General features: G+C 39.5%; 1 protein-coding gene across 1 annotated transcript in view; it reads left to right on the top strand.

The window, feature by feature from the left end:
- LOC109914602 (probable G-protein coupled receptor 149) overlaps positions 1 to 20,740 on the top strand; it is a 35,842-nt gene extending 15,102 nt beyond the window's left edge. The window contains exons 3-4 of the mRNA XM_020514215.2: positions 6,757 to 7,181; positions 20,168 to 20,740. Coding sequence (XP_020369804.1) covers positions 6,757 to 7,181; positions 20,168 to 20,740 — 998 coding nt within the window. The remainder of the gene's footprint in view (positions 1 to 6,756; positions 7,182 to 20,167) is intronic.
- The last annotated feature ends 1,668 nt before the right edge of the window (positions 20,741 to 22,408 follow it).

The following is a 22,408-nucleotide window of genomic DNA, read 5'->3' as shown; positions in this document are numbered from 1 at the left end:
CACAAGAGATGTCAGTCACAGCAGTCAAACTGACTGGACAGCTAGCAAACATGAAAGTCATCATTAAAGAACAAAAGTTGCATTTCATAAGCATAAAGCTTCCACCCGAGTCACCACTCTTCTAAATTATTGCAAAGTAAAAATAATAATTACCTTCAAAGCATTTCTTTTACTTTGCCAAAAAGTGGGCAGGTTGTCACTAGTTATCAATATGATTGAGCAAAACTGTACACATGAAGCAACTATAGAAGAATAAAACAGGAATGATTCTACAGCTGCCAAATCTAAAGAAGAAACTTGATAGCAAATTGCTACCATGAATAAGGTGGTGACTCCTAAGTAATGATATTGAGGTAAAAAGAATGTCAAAACACATAAGATTGGGGAGAATATGCTAATATAGGAAAAACAAGCCCTTTTCCTAGTGGCAGTAAGTGACTAGTGGGATACCACAGTGCTTGGACCCCAGCTAAACACAATATATATTAATGATTTAGCTGAGGATACTAAATGTAATGTCACCAAGTTTGGGAGTGTATTGCAATGCAAAAACGTATTGGCAGCCTAAGCTGTTCATTTTTTCTTCTTACTTCTTTGCTAAAACTGTTCATCTAACATCTTCACCTAGAGAATGGTTAAAACATGGAAACTGTTGCCACAGGGAGTACTTAGGTAGATGGCATAGGTATATATAAGGAAAAGCTGGATGAATATTTGAGGAAAAGAGGGATAGAAGTATATACTGATAGACTACAAAATAATTTGAGCCAATGATTTGCAAAGAATACAACGAGCAACATGCCTTAGCTTAAGATAGCCCAGACACATTTGTTTGGCAAGCGATTTTTTGCAAATATGAAATCTATACTCACAAAAAATTAAATGTGCTGTGGCAATGTCTTATGCAGTGAAGTAAAGCCTGATATAATTAGCAATTTACATTAAATTGTATGATAGCACTTTATTCTAAATTGCCCAATTCCCTTAATGGGAGTTCATCATCTGTCATTGACCTTGCAAGAGCTTCTATAAGTATTAATAGTCTAACCACAAAGATAAAGCTTTGTATGTTTGAGAATACCACTGGCCAGGTTATGTTCCATTACATCTGCAAGTTGAATATCATACTCATTTTCAAGATATCCATTCAGGATATATATACATGCACCCATGATTAATGATGCACACATCTGGTATCAATGGAACCTAGTAAAGAATCAATACATTTTTGCTTAATTGGATTTTTGTTTAAAATATCACTCAGATCATGTGATATTGCCAGCAAGGCCAACAATTATTCGCCCATTCCTAATTGCTGTTGAGGAATTACTGGTGAGTTTCCTTCTTGAATAAAATTGAATGGTTTGTTATACTGTTTCAGAGGGCAGTTAAGAATTAACCATGTTGCTGTGGTTCTGCAGGCACACACAGGCCAGACCGGTAAGAGCGGGAGATGTATTTCTTCAAGGAACATTAAGATAACCAGATGCATTTTTTAAACAATTGATAATTTTGTGGATAATTTTACTGGCACCAGCTTTGTTCATTCCCAATTTATTTAATTAATTGATTTTAAATTTCCTGAAAACCATGGTGGGGACCAAACTCATATCTCTAGTTGATTAGTTAGACATCTCATTACTAGTCCAGCAACATGATCAATAAGTCACTATATCTTTCCTAACATTCATGTTACATTAAAACACTTTACAACAAGGTGATCATTTCATTGTGCAATACGAGTCATAGTCATTTCATTGTGCAATTATGGAGCCATAGAATCATAGAGTCATACAGCATGGAAACAGACCCTTCAATCCATTCCATGCTGAACATAATCCCAAATTAAACTAGTCCCACCTGCCTGCTCCTGGCCCATATCCCTACAAACCTTTCCTATTCATGTATCCATCCAAATGTCTTTTAAATGTTGTAATTGTACCCACATTCACCACTTCCTCAGGAAGCTCATTGCACATGCAAACCACCCTTTGTGTAAAAAAAATTCCCTCCTGTGTCTTTTTTAAATCTTCTCTCACCTTAAAAAAGTGCCCCCTAGTCTTGAAATTCCCCATCTTAGGGAAAAGACAACTACCATCAACTCCACCTACACGTGTCATTATTTTATAAACTTATATCTGGTCACCTCTCAACCTCCTACACCCCAATGAGAAAAGGTCCCAGCCTATCCAGCCTTTCTTTATAACTCAAACATTCCATACCTGGCAATATCCTGATAAATCTCTTCTGAACCCTCTCCAGCTTGATCATATCCTTCCTATAGCTGAGGAACCAGAACTGGACACAGTATTCCAGAGGAGGCCTCACCAATGTCCGTACAACCTCAACATAACATCCCAATTCCTATAGACAAAGCACCGAGCAATGAAAGCAATCATGCCAAATGCCTTTTTAAGCACCCTTTCTATATGTGATACAAACTTCAAAGAATTATGTACCTGCCCCCCTAGGTCCCTCTGTCCTACAACACTACCAATACCCTGTCATTAATTGTATAAGCCCTACCCTTGTTTGCTGTACCAAAATGCAATATCTTGCATTTATCCAAATTGAACTCCATCTGCCATTTTTCAGGCCATTAACCCATTTTATCAAGATCCCTTTGCAATCTTAGAAAACCTCCTTCGCTGTCTACAGTGCCACCAATTTTGGTGTCAACTGCAAACTTACTAATCATGCAATCTATATTCTCATCCAAATCATTTATGTAAATGACAAACAAAAGAGGACCCAGAACTGATCGCTGTGGAACACCAACAAAACAGAAGTTGCTGGAAAAGCTCAGCAGATCTGGCAGCACCTGTGAAGAAAAAATCAGTGTTAATGTTTCGGGTCCGTTGACCCTTCCTCAGAACTGGGGATCTCTGTGGAACACCACTCGTCCCAGGCCTCCACCATTATTTTCTGTCTTCTACCATTAAGCCAATTGTGTATCCAATTGGTAAGCTCACCCTGAATCCCACGTGATCTAAGTTTACTAATTAGTCTACCATGAAACCTTTGTCAAAGGCTTTACTAAAATCCAAATAAGATGATGGCTGCTCTGCCATCATCAATCTTTTTGGTAGTTTCCTCAAAAAACTGAATCAAGTTTGAGAGGCATGATTTTCCTTGCACAAAACCATGCTGACTATCTCTAACCAAATTTTGCCTCTCTAAATATCCAAAAATCCTATCTTTTATAATCACCTCCAACAATTATCCACAACCGAAGTCATACTCATAGGTCTACAGTTCCCTGGTTTCTCCTTACAATCTTTCTTAAACAAAGATACAACACCAGTTTGTAGTTACCAAAATCAAAGTAATCATTAAAGAAATTAATTAAGACATCATTATTCTATAGACCTTTCAATGCTATCTACTAACTTTGCAAACTAATGTTCAGTTTATCACTCCACAAATACTAAGCAATTAAACATTTGTTTAAAAATGGTTAAAATGCTGCCTACAAGTTTATTTCTGAATAATAAATCCTCTGAGCAAGCATTTGAAATACTTTCAGATTTCACCAGGGAGATGTGTGGCGGACAGGAACTGAGAAAAATAGTCACTCAAATACAAAATTGCTTGAGTTATATCCTGATGGATCATTTTGTAACCTCAGTCCCTCAATTTATAACTGTCACACGACACACTTTCAATTTTGCATTCAGATGTTAGGAAACATACCCTGAATGATGGTATTCTCTCTAACATGCACAGTTTTTAACTTTGTAAGTTTACCATTTAAACCCAAACCATAATATTTATTTGTTCTTTTAAGACTAAAACTAATAAAGCAACAAGAGACATTCTGATGAGTTAAGTCAAACTTTACAAATTATGCAGTGTAATGCCTATCAGAACAGGGCAGATGTATAGGCTGACCATGACATAGTTTACTTCAGAGCACAGGGTTAACACTCAGTCTCCAGGCTCTCTCTAACACCTCTGGGTCTCCTACTTCCTGAAAGCTGCTGCTTATTAGCTCTTCCCAAGCCATAATGCATCACCAGTAACCTTCACATCAACATAGGGTCAGAACTAGTGATGTTCACTGGTGGCTGCACAATGTTCAGTATCATTCGTGACTCCTCAGATACTGAAAAAATCTATTCTCAAATGCAGCAAAACCTGGACAATATTCTTGGGCTTGGGCTGACAAGTGGCAAGGAACATGCATGTCACACAAGTGCCAGGCAATGACCATCTCCAACAAGAGAGAATCTAGATATCATCCCTTGACATTCAATGGCATCATCATTAGTGAATCTAGACTAACAACATCCTGGGATTACTATTGACCAGTAACTGAAATAGACTAGCCATTTAAACACATGGGTACAAAAACAGGTGGCAGACTAGGAATCTCACAGCAAGTTGCTCACCTCACTCTCCAAAACCTGTCCACCATTTACAAGAAACAAACCAGGCATGCGATTGGCCATAAATGCAATCATCAGTGAGCATTTCCATTCTGACCTTATGATGCATTTAAGTTCATTGATGAAGCAGTTGAATAAGGTTGGGCCCAAGACACTAACCTGATGTACCACTGCAGTGATGTCCAAGATTTCCAACAACCACAACCATCTTTCTTTGTGCCATATATGACTCCAACCATTGGAGAAATTCTCCCTTAATTCCCATTGATTCCAGTTTTGCTAGGCTTCCTTAGCCCTATATTCTTTAGTGTTTAGAAGAATGATAAGTGATTTAATTGAAGCATACAGGGCTTTAGAAGGTAGATATAGAAAGGAAGCTTAGGAGGTCTTGAACTAAGGGACACAGTCATCGGCCATTTGAAACTGAGATGAGGAGGAATACCTTCACTCAGAGGGTGGTGAATTATTTTTAATTCTCCACCTCAGAGGCTGTAAAGCTTCAATAGTTGAACATTGATAGATTGAGAGATTGATAGATTTCTACATATTAATAATACCTATGGATATCTGGATGGTGCAAAAACCTAGCATTGAAGTAGAAGATCAGCCGTAATTTGGATCAATGGTGGAGAATGTTCTAGGAGTCAAATGGTCTTCTGCTGTTTCCATTTCCTATATTCCTAACCCATGTGCTGCCTAATGTAGCAAATATATTTCTCATATAGTTTCCCAGGAATTAGCTGTTAGTTCTTTTTTAAGAAGCATACTTCACTAATAAATGTTCAAAACAGTCATGATTACACCTCAGCATTTTATGAGTTGTTCAGCTATTTGGTACATCTTAAAAGGCGCAATATAATTTCAAGCATTATCTTTATTTCCCTAGTTTGAAAATAGTTCATGAAGTCCAGGGAGTATATTGGGAATCTTCATTGAATTTAAGGGAAACATTATTCATTTTGAAATGGCAAAATATCTGAACACCGAAAAATTGAGATAAAGAAGAACAATACAGGCAATACTATAGCACCTGAAAAACAGGGGGAAAATTAATCAAGTTTTATGAGGTACTACACCCAAAACACTAATGGATATTTTTTCCTTCAGATCCAGATATCTGGCTGGTACATGCTGGCATTTTCTATTCTATGAAAAACCAGCCAGTGATTCCTAGACAATAAGTTCCTGAAAACGGTTTCAGTTGTATCATGAGTCAACCATGCAGAGCTTAGAACTTTACTCTCATTGATGGTTGTATGACTTTGGAACTATCTGCCTCAGAAGGTGGTGGAGGCACATAATTGAATATCTTTTAAGATGGATTCCTGTAGGGAAACAAGATCAAATGGTATTGAGTACTCAGGAATGCAGATTTTGAAAAACTAAAAATAGCCATGATCTTATTGAAATGGCAGAGAAGAACAGAGGGGCTGGATGGCCTACTTCTGTGCAATCTTTGTATGTTTATTTATTTAGAACTATTTCATTTATCCTCCAAAAGGGGTACTGCCTTATAATTTTTAAAGTATTTATTTTTAGCCCTCAATTAACATGACAAGAAATTATTGTCTTAATATCACATGACAGTTGTAACAGTATACTATGCAAAACTTTGTTTCTACATTTCTTACATTAAAACAGTGACTGTACTTCAACAAGTACTTAATTTGCTGTAAAGCACTTTACATCATCCAGTGATCATGGAAAAGTTACATATAAGTCATTCTCTTTGTCATATCTATAATCTCTGCAATGTTTCACATGTTTATTTTTAGCATGCTCAGCAGTAGCCATTTTGCACACAGCAGCCTCCTCCTAAAATGTAATTTGGTAAAGAGCCTATGATGATCAGATTGAAGGAGGTATTTTATGCCTATCTAAGACAGCAGACACCAGAGCCTGGTTTGACATTTCCTCTGAAGGGTGTCCCCCCTGACAGTGCAGTGTTCCCTTGGGGCTGTGGTAAGAGTGCCAACCTGGATTATGTGTTTAAGTCCCTGATAAGGGACTTTAACCTACAACATTCTAATGCAGAGAAAAGAAAACTGCTGACTGAGCCACGGCTGACGTTGATCCCAGTTGGTTTAATGTTTCCTAGCATCTCTTCTCACAATCTTAGTGAGAGTAATTAAGTGAAACAAAAACCAGAGTTTCCAATTCTGGACTCAAACTTTCTCTAATGCATTTACCAAATCCCTTCATTTTGATGTTGGTTATTGTGCCAAATGTGCTGCACGTTTATCTCTATTGGAAATAAATTCAGGTGCTTTCACAAAGTAAAATGTGCAAATAATTGCTCGATCTGACTTTTTTTAAGTAACATTAAGACAATGGTTATTCATTAACAAATAATTCTGACCTTATCTAGCAAAACGAAGAGGCTTTGAATTCAACCTGTCATTCCAGCAAGGATACGAGATTTATAAGATATCCCAAGCAAACAGCTGCAGTGTTGAAGAAAATAAGTCTCTATCACACCATAATCTGACCGCCTGCGCATCTGAGTGCAGCAAATTTGCCCCAGTCCAACACACGGAAACTCGGAGCGACGCCAGGATCGAGATCAGCACCATCGCTTCTCGGGACAGCTCCCAGCGGGTTTTATCAGACCAGGGCGCCGAACCGTGCAAAGTCGACACTCGTCCGGACAAGGGGAACAGCAACGAACCCGGGAAATCAGTCGCAGGTACCCCGGAAGGCTCAGAGCGCAAACTGACCCAGGAGGAAGGGCGCAAGTTGGAGCTGGTTGACTGGGAGTGGTGTCGAAGCAAGTCTGAAAGGACCCCACGACAGGTGAGCGCGTTTACAAGTGCATAATAAAGCATATGCCTATCTGGTATGTTAACCAAATCCTAAACCCAAGGTTTTATTACACAAACAACCATTGAGGGAAACCTCAAGTGTCGTTATGTAGGAACATCTTTCACACCTGTATGAAATACATTTGTTGGGAACTTAAACAAAGATGGTGACCTCTATTTATTTAAATAGGCAAGCCAGTCAATGACATAACACAAAAATTCTTGCCATAAACTATCTCAATGTGATGAATATTTTTAACGTATAACACAATGTCATTATTGGGAATGTTTTCAGATGTTGCAGGAATTAACTTTGGGAATTCCAAATGGCGCAACACTTCTGTTTCTTGTTATGTGTTTTTATTGAGTTCTTTATCCCAAGAGAGGTCTGACCACAGTCGGCAAGTCCCGAATTTGACCCTCGCTAGAATGAGAAATGAACACTGTGCTGTTGACACCATTGTGATCCACACATGCTACCTGAGACCAACTAGACCACAGGGAGCCTGAATTGCAGCGGCAGTACAGGCATGTATGTTATAATCTGGATTTATGAATAGTGATGGTGAAGGCTCCAGTTTCATTCCATCACATTAGTGACTTGGAACCTCTCCCACTCTTACTGTACACACACACACACACACACACACACACAGACCATCAATACCACCACCACTGTCAGTGCTGAATTTTCTTTCCTGAAGAATAGCAGTTTCACAGGTATTGGCAGCACTGAAGCGTACAATCCACATGCTGAGGTAATGCCAAAAAAATGATTGTTGCTAGGTTTTTCAACAATTATTCAGCAATCATATTATTCATACCATAATTACACATGCATACACACACAGAGACATACAAGATGACAGAATCAAAGAATTGTTACAGTGCCAAATGAGGCCATTTGGCCCCTACATACTCCTTCAACCAGAAGTGATTAACTACCAATCAGGAGTAGCATTCAATTAATATGAATAAAAGCAGGAGAGTTCTCACTTGAGTTCTGGAAGAACTTGCCACTGAAATACTCAATATTAAAGCATTGCCAGAGGTAACACTTTCCAGATTAGTTTCTTTCATTAATCCATGACGTGGGTGTCACTGGTTGGGTCAGCATTTTATTGCTCTTTCCTCATTGCTCACAAGGGAGTTAAGAGTCAACCACGTTGTTGTGGGTCTGGAGTCACATGTAGGCTAGTCCAGGTAACGGTATCAGTTTCCTTCCCTAAAGGACATTAGTGAACCAGATGGGTTTTCCCTGACAATTCACAACAGTTCATGTGTCATTACCAGTATCTTAATTCCAGATTTTTTAAAATTGGATTCAAATTCCACCATCTGCCCTGGTAGGATTTGGAGATTCATCCCCAGAACATGACCTTGGTCTCTACATTGAAAGCCTAGCATTAATTCCACTAGGCCATTGCTTCCCTTAGTTAATAAATCAAGCCTCTGTCACCCTTCTGAGGTGGACCTAAAAGATCCTTTGGTGTTATTTTAAGCAGAATATCTGGTCATTATCATATTGCTGTTTGTAGGAACTTGCTGTGCATAAATTGCCTACTGCACTTCCTACATTACAACAGTGACTACACTTCAGCAGTATTTCACTCGATGTAAAGAGCTTTTGATTGTGAAAGGCACTACTTAAATCCAGTTTCTGCATTTCATTATAACTGTGCTTCAGTTACTAAAACCAAATTATAAACTGCATTTTAATTCTCCTCACACATCCTGCAAAGCAGGAAGAAATAATTTCATTTCTGTGTTACCAGGAGACAAGTCTGTTAGAAATTATTTTGTTTTTTTGTGATGTGTCTCCTTTATTTGATATTAAACTAGAAATTATTATGTGTCTCAGGAGTTGGCAACCTGCTCTGGGAAATGTACTGTTTATTAGCTCTCTGTAGGAAACCGCAATAAATTGGATTAAAGAAAATATATGTTCAGAATGGGACAGAGATAGAAAAGGGTTACATTCTGTTCAATGCATTTCCCATGTTTCTGAATAAATGTTTTATACTTCGCATTCTTATGTTCAAATCCTTCTATGGCTTTGCTCCTGCCTTACTCTGTAACCTCCTCCACCCCTACAATCTTCTGCAAACTGTGTATTGTTCTATTCTCTTGTATAACCACAATTTCTTTTGTTACTGTATTGGTTGAAATGCATTCAACTGTTAAATCCTATGCCTTGGATTAGTCACCCTACAGATCCTTGCCCCACTTTCCGATTTTAAAACATGCCTTATAACCTGGCTCCATCTGAGCCTTTTACCACTTGTCTTGATATCTTTTTTTGTGGTTCAAAGTCAAATTTTATTTGAGGCACACTCTGGTGAAGCACTTTGGTATATTTTATAACATTAAACATGTAAGCTATATAACATTAAAGCTATCTGTGACATAGATGCAACCATTCAATAACATCAACTCTGTATTGGTGTTTTACAAATCAATTCAAAACCAAACCCATTGCCTTGCTTTGTCACTGTATCTCTACTTTATCGTCCGACATTCAGAACTCTGCCAGCCATGCCTTAACTCACACTAGGTTTTGTTCACTTATACCCTCACATCCCATCCTTTCCGATCTGACAATCTCTTGATTTAAAAACTCTCATTATTATTTTCAAATCTCTTTTATACCCCATCCCTCCCTCTGTTTGCAATCTCCTCCAGTTCTGTACCACTCTGGGAACTCTACATGCCTCCAATTTCCACCATTTTCACTATTAGTGGGCATGTCTCCAGCCAAAAATGCAGAAATTTTCCTCCTGTTTGCTGAACCACTGTGCTTCTCTGCCTCTGTTATATGAACATAAACCAGAGTAGGCCATTCATCCCTTCAAGCCTGCTCTGACATTCAATAAGATCACGCCTGGTTTTGCAGTGGTCTCAACTGCACTTTCCTGTTTTCCCCCCACAATCCATTGACTGTCAAAACTCTATCAAACACAGCCTTGAATAATTTGAATGATCTAGCCTTCTATACCTTCTAGGGAAGAGAGTTCCACACTTTAGTACCCTTTGTAAGAAATAATTCTCCTCAGCTCCATTTTAACAGTGAGACTTCTTATTATTAAATTCTCCCCAGTTCTAGTTTCTCCTACAACAAGAAACAACCTCTGAAATTTCACCCTGTCAAGTCCCCTCAGAATTTTGTATGATTTAATGAGATCACCTCTCATTCTTCTAAACTCCAGGGAATAAAGGCCCAATTTACAGAGCATCATCTCACAGGACAAGCCTCTCAGCTCAGAAACTAATCTAGAAACTTTCACTGCGCTGTCTTCAATGCAAGATATCCTTTCTTCAATGTAGAAATCAAAACCACACACAATACTCCAGGTGTGATCTCACCAAAGCCCTATACAATTATACTTGTTTAAGATACTCCTTAAAACTTAACCCTTTTTGGTTTCCTGTGTCACGCTGGCATCATATACTATTCCTGTAAAGCTCCTCAAGAAGTGAAGCTATGTTAAGATTGCTATGTAAATGCACATTAGTATTATCACTGTTGATACAACTTACTCTTAATGCAATCACTGTCTCAACCATTTCCTGTTCAATTAGCAACTGCATAAATGCATGTCTCCTAATCTCTGGCAATTTTCAACCAATGACTGCCTTATCAACAATCCTTCAAACAAAGGAACAGTTTTCCTTCAAATAAAAGCAAAATGCTGTAGATGCTGGAAATCTGAAATACAAAAAAAACCAGAAAATACTAGAGAAACTCAACAGGTCTGGCAACATCTAACATTTTGTCAAATCAGAGTTAAAACATCAGAGTTAACATTTTGAATCCAAAATGACGCTTCTTCTGACCAGAACTGTCATCTCTGTTTCTCTGTACACAGATACTGTCAGGCCTGCTGAATTCCTGCAGCACTTTCTCTTTTTATTAAAAGTTTTTCCTTGTGTCTTGAACAAAACCCTTTATTTATTTTTCACTTTTGATTAAATCTCCTCACCGCTCCAGTGAAAATGTCTCAAATCTCTCTCTGTAATGATATTGTCTTTCATTCCTGGCAAATCAACTTGAGTAGAGGGGAAAGAAGCTTAAAACAAACCTATCAACACATTGAGCTTGCATCTTTGCATCTAACACATGAATGTCACTTATGCTGTCATAAGTGATAAGTTGAGAAGACATTTGTCAAAAAGCAGTAGTTCTAAAATAAGAGTATATCATTGCCACACTGTTCAAAGCTGGAGGAAGAACTCCATGCTTATCTGCTTGCATGAATGATAATTGCAGAGCAGTGTTTGGGGGGAAAGAATCACAAAGTCACTGAAAGGATCAAATCAAGCCTTGCTGTTTCCTTACAAACTATCTCAGGATACTAACTTGGTCTGTAAAAATTTTTATTTATGCCAGCTTGTTGTATGATCATCTTGGGCAAAAATCCCAGGCAAATAATGGAACTCAGCTTCATTTTAGAACAAGTACAATGAGCTTTTCTTGGTTTTTTTCAAGATCATTTTGCTAGATGAAGAAGAAAGAACATTTATCAATTGTTCTCAAATCCACGTATTCAGCCTGGTTTTGAAACCTGCAATAAATCACTTAGCCCAGGTAAACCGAAATCTCAGACACGTTCAGCGTCCTTTTGAATTCTGTACAACTGTGTAGGTTTATAGTGTAAAACAGAAACAGACCATTTGGCCCATCATATAATGATGGGAATAAGCTATTTAATTATTCCAAGCCTTTCCCTATGGCCCTGTAAATTTTCACCTCTTCAAATTGATGTCCAATGTCATTCTGAAAATTAATATTCAAGCTGCCTTCATCATCCCCATAGGCAATGAGTTCCAGATCATAACAACTGTTGTAAAAGATTATCTCATTTGTCTTTTGTATTCTGTCCAAAATTCTTCCAATCTCTATCAACTCATTATTGACTCTTTCGGCAATGAAAATATTTTATCCGTATTGACTCTATCAAAACTGCTCAAGATTTTGAAAAGCTCTATTAAAACTCCATTTCTGAAGAAGCGTACAGACCCGAAACGTCAGTTTTCCTGCTCCTCTGATGCTGCTTGGCCTGCTGTGTTCATCCAGCTCTACACCTTGTTATCTCACAAAAATCTTGACTACTCTGAGAACAGTTTGAGAATATGTGTGATCCTGTTTTCCCATAAAGAGAACAATGACACATCCCTTTCTACTTTTAGTTCTTAAGGTAAAGGTAGATCAAAATGTATAGCTTAGTATGTTTTAAGAAATTAAATAGGAACAAACCTACAGTCGGTCAAAAGAGTAAAACTCAAAAATACCCAGCAGATTTGGTAGCAAGTCTGTGCAGAGAGAAACAAAGTTACTAGTTCAGACTGTCCTGATAAAAGGACACCACATGAATTCCAAACTCTGTTTCTCTCTCTATAGATGTCATCAGAGCTGTTGAGCATCTCCAGCTTTTTCTGCTTTACTTGAATTTTGACAGCACCTTTCACGAAGTCAGGCCATCCTTAGATGACTCACAGCCAAAGGAAAACTATTTTTTAATTACTATCATTGTAGCAACATAGGAATATGCAAAAGCCAACTTGCCCACAGCAGGATCCCCCAAACTGCAATGAAATAAATGACCTGATAACCTGTTGTAGTGAAATGTGTTGAGCGAAACTGCCCTGCTCCTTTTCAAGAATGCTATGGATATTTTACAATCATCTGAGAGAGTAACAAGGACCTCACTTTCCTGTCGAACAAAAGAATGCAGCGGTCAATGCAAATATTCATGTTATGTTTACAACGCTGCAGACTCACAACACCTACAATGGGAATCTCCTCCAGTACTGATTATAGAACGATCAAGAGATAATTAGGAAGGGACATGAATGTCAAAGCTATTTTTTTGCACCTTTGCTCGAAAAATGTTTACATTCTTCCGAAATTTGTGAAATGAAAGAAAAGAGTTGATGTGAGATGAATGGCTCCATGCAGCACTGAACCATCCGAACAAATTTCAGCTTTTTCAGTTAGACAGCCGTTCATAGCTGCTCCAGTAGCTGTCACATACTATTGACAGCATCTCTCCCAGGAGATAGGCAGTCAGTGAGCCAATCTTTCTGCATCAGCCATTTATCACCAGAAACTCTTTGTCAAAGCTTTACCTTGGCATTCAGAATGTTCAGCCACCAAGCAGCAGAAACCGAGTCATCTTGACATCTCTGTGGGGTGTGTGTTGCCACTGACCTTCTAAATCATTTGTTACCGCATGAATGAGAGCTGTCAGATTGTTAAGTCAAGTATGGAGACTAATTGTCTCCACGCAGCAGAGACTTCACTCTTCAATGCAACTTCTGAAATATTTAACACAAGGATGAAATGAAACTTGGGAAAAGGAATGAGAAGGGTCTAATTAAAAAAGGCAGTTTGAACTATACAATGTATTCAACTGTGATGCTGAGCACTGACTTAGCTCAGTTAACAGCAATCCTGGCTTTCTGCAACCTATTGCTCCAGATCCACATGCCGTTTATTAAGGACCAATGTGCAGCTCCCAATCTTAATCAGTCAAACCCATGTTGACAGTAATTAAATGATTTATTTCATTTTCTAAAAAAAACTTCAATCAGTGTGGTATTAATGAGAAAATGCCATTCAATAAACAACATTCTATAAATATAGGGCACAGTTTCAACATTTTTGGAGTTGTGAACTGTGAGGGTGTGAGTGTAGAACTTTTCTTAGAAGAACATAGACAGGATGCCAGAATGCATGGTAGATGAAATTTATTGCAGAAGAGTGTGAAGTTGTTCATTTTGTTTGGAGGAACACAGAGAACCAATGTGAAATAAGGGGCACAATTCTAAAAGCAATGCAGGATCAGAGAGACCTGTGTTTACATGTACGTAGATCATTGAAGGTGGCAGGACAGGTTGAGAGGATGATTAAAACATAGGAGAGGAGGAGACCATTCAGCCCTTAAGCCTGCTCCGTCATTCAATATGGTCATGGCTGATCCTCTATCTCAATCCCATATTCCCACTTTCTTGTCATCTTGATGCCTTCAATACCTCAACATGAATCACTTTCTTTCGTGAATATACTCAGTGATTTAGCCTCCACAGTCTCCTGCGATAGCGAATTCCATGGATTGACCATCCTTTGTGTAAAGAAGTATTTCCTTATCTCAGCCCTAATGGTCTTCCCCATATCCTGAGACTGTGTCCTCAAGTTCTAGACACCCAATAAGAAAAACATCCTTCCTACATCCAGTCTGTCCAGCCCTGTTAGAATTTTAGATGTTTCAATCAGATCCTCTCTCATTCTTCTGAAGTTGAGTGAATCCAAGCCCACTCAAACTAATCTCTTTTCATATGACTATCCTGCCATCCCAATTATCAGCCTAGTAAACCTCTGCTACACTCCGTCTATGGTAAATATACCCTTTTTTAAGTAGGTATACTAAAACTGCTCCAGGTACAGCCTTACCAAAGCTCTGTATGACTTAAGTAGGACATCCTGCCCTGACCAGTCTGATTCCTTGAATGGCAGAACTGACAAATGAAGAGCAACTGGATCAGTTGGAGCTATTTTCATGAGAATTTAGAGGAATAAGGGAGGATTTGTAGAAACCTAGAAAATTCTAGCAGGACTCCACAAGGTAAAATTAGGGAGAATGTTACCAATAACAAAGGAGTCCAGACCCAAGGGTCATAGTCAAAGGATACAGGGTAGGCCATTTAGGACTGAGATGAGGAGAAATTTATTCACCCAGAAAGTGGTGAACTTGTGAAGTTCTCTACCACAGAAAGTAGTTGATGCCAAAAAATGTAATATTTTCAAGGAAGAGTTAGATATAGTTCTGAGGCTAAAGGAATCATATGATATGGGGACATAGCAGCAACATTGACCAAATTGGATGATCGGCAATGATCACATTGCAAAGCACAGCAGGTTCGATGCCTGCTTCTATTTTCAATGTTTCTATGTTTCTGTACTTCTGAACTCAAACCCTTTTGCAATGAAGGCCAACATACAATTTATCTTCCTAAATGCTTGCTGCACTTGCTTTTTACCTTCATTGATGGAGTACAAGGGCACCCAGATCCCTTTTTATATCCACACTTCCCAATATATTATGAACTAAATAATATCCTCTCTTTCAGTTTTCCACTCTGATGTGTATAATTTCATATTTATCCACATTATACTGCATCTACAGTATATCTTCCCACCAACTCAACTTGTCTAGATTGCCCTAAATCCTCCTTGTATCCTTCTCACAACTCACAATCCCATCTACTTTTGCATCATCAGCAAACATGAAAATATTGTTTTTGATTTGCTCATGCATGCCATTTATATACACCATAAATCTCTGGGAGACAAGTACTGATCCCTGTGGTATACCACGATTCACCACCTGCCACTCAGAAAAAGGCACATTAACTCCCACCCTCTGTTTCCAATCTGTCAAGGCAAGCTGCATTCATGCCAATATTTCACCTTCAATCGATGTGCTCTAATTTTATACGTGAGCCTCTTACATGTGATCTTATCAAAAAACTCTCTTGAAACCAAAATACACCACATCCAATGGTTCGCCCTTATCTATTTTGTTAATTACATTTCAAAAACCTTCTGTAGATTTGATAAGTTTGATTCTCCTTTCCTAGACCCACACTGACTTTAACTAATCCTGTTAATACTTTCCAAGTGTTCTGCTATCACATCTTTTAAAATAGATTCTAGCATTTTGTCCACTGCTGATGTTAGAATAACTGATCTGCAATTATTTGTGTTTTCTTTGCCTCCTTTCTAAATCGTGTGTTTATATTTGGCAGCCTCTAATCTTTAAGAGTAAAATAAAACATACAGCATCCTGGCTTTATTAACAGTCGATAAGCGAGGAAGATATTTTAAAACAAAACAGAAATTGCTGGAAAAGCTCAGCAGATCTGCTAGCATCTTTGGAGAGAAAGCAGATTTAACATTTGGGTTGAGTGACCTTTCTTCAGGACAGGGAGTTATTTTGAACTCATATAAAGCAGTGGTCACCCTCAACTCCAGTACTGTACACCACACCTTAGGAAGGACATAAAGGCATTAGAGAGAGGGCAGGAAAAGTTCACAAGAATGCTCCTGGAAAGAGAAAGTTTTATTACATAGATACACTGGAGAAGTTGGAACTATTCTCTTTGGAGAAGTGACATTTAAAAAGGAGTATTCAGAATCTTAAGGTTATGGGCAGAGTAGATAAAGAGAAGTTTCCTATTGGAATCTGAAATGTACTGCATGAAAGTGTAATGGAGACAAATTGAATTGAAGCATTTGAGACAGTGTTGGATCATTGTTTGAAGAGAAAGCAAGTGAAAGTCCATGGTAAGAAGGCCAGGGAGTTCAGCTTGGTGAATTGTTCCTTTAGAAAACCAGGATGTGGAGGTGCTGGCTGGGGTGGAGAAAGTCAGAAATCACACAACACCAGGGTATAGTCCAACAGGTTTATTTGCAAACACAAGCTTTCAGAGCCTCACTCCTTCTAACACCTGAAGAAAGACTGAAGCACCGAAAGCTCGTGTTTTCAAATAAACCTTTTGGAGTATAACCTGGTGTTGTGTGATTTCTGACTTAGAAAACCAGCACAGACAGCATAGACTGAAATGTCTCCTTCTGTAATATAACCATTCTTTGCAGAAATGTTATGTTTTCATCATTACAAGCATCTTAAGTAGCATTGTGGCTCTTCTCAAAATATTGGCACAGATTTTCCAGTCTCTGGATGTTCGTATATGGGACATGCCCCAAAAGATGTCCCATGGGATTCCTCAGAAGTTCCAATATGAAGATTCAATGGGGTTTGCACAAAAGGTTTTAACTTCCGACAGGCAATTCCCCCAGTTGTTGTGACTTCAGATGGTTACAACTTACTTACCCGGATAGTTATGCAGGGAATGTTAGTCCAAGAAAAAAATCTATTCTATTTCATGGGCAACTCCCCTCCCCGTGGCTCCCTCCCCAATACTATCCCCCTCCTTTAGACCAACACCCGTGACTCCCGATTGGCCTGCAAGAGTTCTGGACTACCCATTGACTTGACCTGGCTACCCTTTGACCCAAGTGTCCTCCCCTCCTGACACAGTGCCCCATCAATACTCATCCACTTCACCTAACTCCCCACCCGCCCAACTCAGCTCTATCTGCCATCCTAATTAATTTAGTGGCAGGTCACACAAAAAAGAGTTGGGTACCAGCGGGTGTGGGGGTGCATTATCAACCCCTCTGATGCCATTTTGATTTAAGCCGTCCCTCTTTCCCTGCTTGTCCTTCTTTTTTTCTCTTGTTGCACTGCCCCTAGTGGCAGTGCTTGTTAATTACTACTCGGTTATTTGTTTATTGAGGGAATTTGATAATGGGTTTCGTAACAAATTAGCTGGACTTGTAGTGCCGTGGTAATATTGCTACCTCTTGAGCCAGGAGGCCTGGGTTCAAGTTCCACTGGCTCTAGAGGTGTGCAGTAACATCTCTGAACAAGTTGATAAGAAAATATTTTAAAAATGAGCTGGGTACCTCGGATGGAATTGTACATCTGTCCTTGTCTTGAGAACCTCACTCAGGAAACTGCACCTCACAATCTGAGCCACCTCATAGAAATACCCTCTGTGTTGTTCCACACAGCTTGGAGGGACTTCCTAATGTGTTGCTGCTGCACACCTTCCACTTTTGCACCTTTATTCACTACCCTGACACACCTTGACATTCCATTCTTCCCCGGGGGCAGGGTTCCCAATGGAGGGCTTTTGACATGGGAATTCTGCCACTTTCCATCACGGACCTGGGTGGATGCTATTGCACTAAGCAGCCTCATGCAATTGTAGGTTAAAGTGGTTAACAGACTCCCAGCTCAGCTGTTTATTCTACAGTGGAGTTCCTGGACTGTGCTGGCTGCGGGAGATTGCATCCCTTTTTAATTAATGTGAATAATTTGTTGTTGTTCCTTTAGTTACACTTTAATCCCACATTCCTTGTCTTTGAGCGCTTGATCTGGAGACTTGTGGGCAGGTCAGAGGATCTCCTCATGGACCTGCTCCTGAGTCTGGCTAAAGTAGCCATCAGCAGGTCAAGTAGTGCTCCATGGAAGGAGTCATAATTCCTGACTGCCTGCCTCTCTTCTGAGCAAATGTTCATGCCCAGTTGTCCTTGGTTAAGGAGTATATGGCTTTCTCCACTACACTGAAGCATTTTGAGAGAGGTGGGCACCACTGAGGCAGGAGTGCTTTAAACACCCAACCTTCCAGAAGTTCCCACAAATGTAACCGAGCTGCCTCAGTATAGCCACATACTTACGTCTACCCAGCAATGTACAAAATTCACCAAAGAACAAAGAACAGTACAGCACACGAACAGGCCCCTTGGCCCACCAAGATTGCACCGCTGCATGATGCCTTTCTAAACTAAAACCTTTTGCCTCTACACAATCTGTATCCCTCTATTCACTATCTATCCATGTAGCTGTCAAGATGCTTCTTAAATGTTCCTATTGTGTCTACATCCACCACCCCATCTGGCAGCACATTCCAGACCCTTGCCATCCTCTGAGTAAAAAATGTTTGTCTGTCATATCTCCTTTAAACATACCCTCTTTTACCTTAAACCTATCTCCCCAAGTAATTGACATTTCCACCCCGGGAAAAAAACTCTGTCTTTCCATTCTGTCCATGGCTCTCATAATTTTGAAAACTTCTATCAGGTTGCCCTTCATTCTTTGATGTTCAAGTGAAAACAAAGCAAGTTTGTCCAATCTCTCCTCATAGCTAATACCCTCCAAACCAGGCCACATCCTGATAAACCATTTCTGTACCCTTTTCAAAGCCTCCACATCTTTCTGGGAGTGTGATGACCAGAAGGGGGAGGCAATGGTCTAGTAGTATTCTCACTGGACTGTTAATTCTGAGACCCAGATAATGTGCTGGGGACTTGGGTTTGAAACCCACCGCAACAGATGGTGGAATTTGAATTCAATAAAACAAATATCTGGAATTAAGAATCTAATGATGCCCGTGAATCCATTACTGATTGTCAAGGGGGAGAAAACCCATCTGGTTCACTAAGGTCCTTTAGGGAAGGAAACTGCTATCCTTATCTGGCGTACATATGATTCCAGACCCACAGCAATGTGGTTGACTCTTAACTGCGCCCTGGGCAATTAAGGATGGGCAATAAATGCTGCCTAGCCAGCAACATCATCCCATTAATGAATAAGGGAAAAAAAACACCATTTTGATTTAAGCCATCCCTCTTTCCCTACCAATCCTTCTTCTTTTTGTTCTTGTTGCATTGCCCCTTTATTTAGAACGTTTTAATTGATTAATATGTATATGTAAATCCCCAAATTCCTTTTCAGGAAACTTCTAACTGATTAAAGATTTAACAACATGTGAGGTTTGTTTAGTACATCCTCAACAAAGGTGTGACCCTTTGATCTTTTACTTATAAATTCTGTGCCTGATACTGCCTCTCTCACTAACACCTGAAGAAGGAGTAAGACTCGGAAAGCTTATGTTTTCAAATAAACCTGTTGGACTATTACCTGGCATCGTGTGATTTCTGACATTGTTCACCCCAGTCCAACACCAGCACCTCCACATCATGGCATTCATCAAATGGATATCAGTCTGTTAAACAGTTCATCTCCTGCTTTTCTTTCAATTTGACAAGCTTTCTTGCAGGTTTAATGGTATTGGCCATTATTAATATTTAAGGTTATTGTTAATGGTTAAGATTTTCTATGAATAGTTATAACCAGGAGCAGTACAGCAGTGTATAATGAAGAAGAGGTAACCTGTGAGCTACAAATCCCCACATCTTATTCAATGATTCACAACGCTCCACCATTAACTGTTACCTTCTTTAGGACAACTTTGGGAATTGAACATGTTCATAGTGAGGAAAGCCTGTTTCTCTACCTTCAAGGAACTTCTAATGACAATGTCGATGTTCTTCTTTGTTCTTACACCTAGAGAACAGATGGATTGTCTATCCCGCTGTGTGCCTTTCAGGGAATGGTCTCACTGCATGCTCCAACCACAGGCAAGACCCTCTCCTTGTCCACCTACGAAATCAGCGGCGAGGGGTGCAAGATAACGCCGGTGGCCAAGAAGGTCGAGGTGTATCGCTCCAAGAGTGTGGGGCATGAGCCCAGTGCTGAGGACACGCCAGGCAACCTGGCTGACACCAGCGTCAAAATCCACCTGGAGGTGCTGGAGATCTGCGAGAACGAGGAGGCACTGGATACTGTGTCCATCGTCAGCAACATCAGCCAGTCCTCAGCGCAAGCCCGCTCACCATCCTTGCGCTACTCGCGCCGTGAGAACCGTTTCGTATCGGTGGACCTGGCCGAGTCGGCCTCTTACTCATTGATCATCCCCACAGGCCACTCGGGCAGTGACATCAACATATCGATCCCAGACACAGTGGAGGCTCACAGACAGAATAGCTACAAACAGCACCACGACAGATCAGGCTATCAAGAAGAGATACAGCTCCTGAATGAAGCTTATAGGAGACAAGAGGAAATAACTAATAATTGCTGATTGCTCAGGGAGCCTGTGTGTATGTGTCTTCTGTGTGTGTGCACTTGTGCGTGCATGTGTGGTGCGCCACCTACATTTTACCAAATCTTACTAGGGGCAAACTCAAAGTGAGATCCAGATCTGAAGGTCCAATCCTGGTCAATGTCAAAACGTCTGAAACAAACAAAACTGAAATAGAACCAATTCTGAAGAAGGGTCACAGGATTCAAAACATTAACTGTTATCTCTCCACAGATGCAGCCAGACCTGCTGGGTTTCTCCAGCAATTTCTGCTTTTGTTTGTTTCAGATGTCTTTGAATCCGCAGTTACTTGTTTTATTACTGTTCAATTATCTAATTTTGGTCCATTTTGGACAACTTCTGTTCACAGTTAACTCATTCTTAGAGAAAGATGGTATATATAGTTACTGTCCCTTCCATTATTTTACATTTTCTCCAGATCTACATTTTATGGATTGAGTTTCCTTTGTATTTGCATTTAAACACAATCATCATCTTGATGTAAACCAATTATGTGGCTTAAGAGATAGCAGAATTTTGGTTACCATTGATTTATGCGCATAACTATACCCTTTTGTAACATGTCTGAATGAGTAATTTGGAGCTCAAGCCACACTTCAAGGTTACTTTCAAACAATGTTTATTAACACCGTGTACATTATTGCTAGACACAGAACAGCATGTTCCAACATATATAGAGACTTTTCTCACCACTGCAACCTGATTTTCTTGTGCAATGGGAACCAAAGTAATTTTTCTGTTTCTTCAATCGCCACTGTTTGAACATTTTTTAAAAAGTATTCTCTCTGAAACCTGAAATTTGGCCTGTATTACCTCATTCATTTAATGCATTTTTATGACATAAGTATCAGTCACATTCGAAGTTTACAAAATATCTTCAACTGCAGGCTCTTTCTCATTTTTGGCATGAAATTAGACATGGCTTAGGGCAAAAAGAAAGCCAGCGTTGCATTGGTCACTTGTTATCCATTTCCACCGCATTCAAATCTATGAACTTCAATCAAGAAAAATGTTGCATGTATCATTTACAAGATGATAAGTGCAAGGCTTTATGTGTCCACCACCACACCCCTCACCCCTTTAACTGTGATGTGCAAGAATGATGGTGAGAAGAGCAGAAACTTACATTTTAAGACTCACGGAAGCCTTTGGGCATCTTTTTGAGCTGAGATTCCTTATGCTGATTTTGTCCAATTACACAAATATCAGGTTTACATGTGAATCATCACACTAGAGAAGTGGGTTTAGTTTCATTCTAGGCAAACACACAATTTTTAAAAATTAATTCATGGGACATTGGTGCCACTGACTAGGCTAGAATTTATTGCCCATCCCTAATTGCCAAAAAGGCATTTCAGACTCAACCACTTTAATTAGAATCCCATGGTGGCCATGCCAGGTAAGGATGGCAGAGTTTTGGGTTTATCTTCTGTGGAACCAAAGGAGGCAACTTATCTTCTGCCATACTGTTGATTGGTAGACAGCTGCAATCTGTGGGTGCATTCTCAATAACCAGTCCCTCCAAAAAGATTAGGCATTTGTTTTAATTCCTTGTAGCGTCATATGTCTCTGGCAGTCAAATCTGGATTTAGGAATGTGGTAACATTGGAACTAGTAAGGGCTATTCCAACCCTTGAGCCTGTTCTG

Source organism: Rhincodon typus, chromosome 13, assembly GCF_021869965.1.
Source record: "Rhincodon typus isolate 14 chromosome 13, sRhiTyp1.1, whole genome shotgun sequence".
In the NCBI taxonomy this organism is placed as follows: Eukaryota; Metazoa; Chordata; class Chondrichthyes; order Orectolobiformes; family Rhincodontidae; genus Rhincodon; species Rhincodon typus.
Note: the sequence above shows the minus strand (reverse complement) of the source record. Positions and strands in the feature narration are given on the sequence as shown.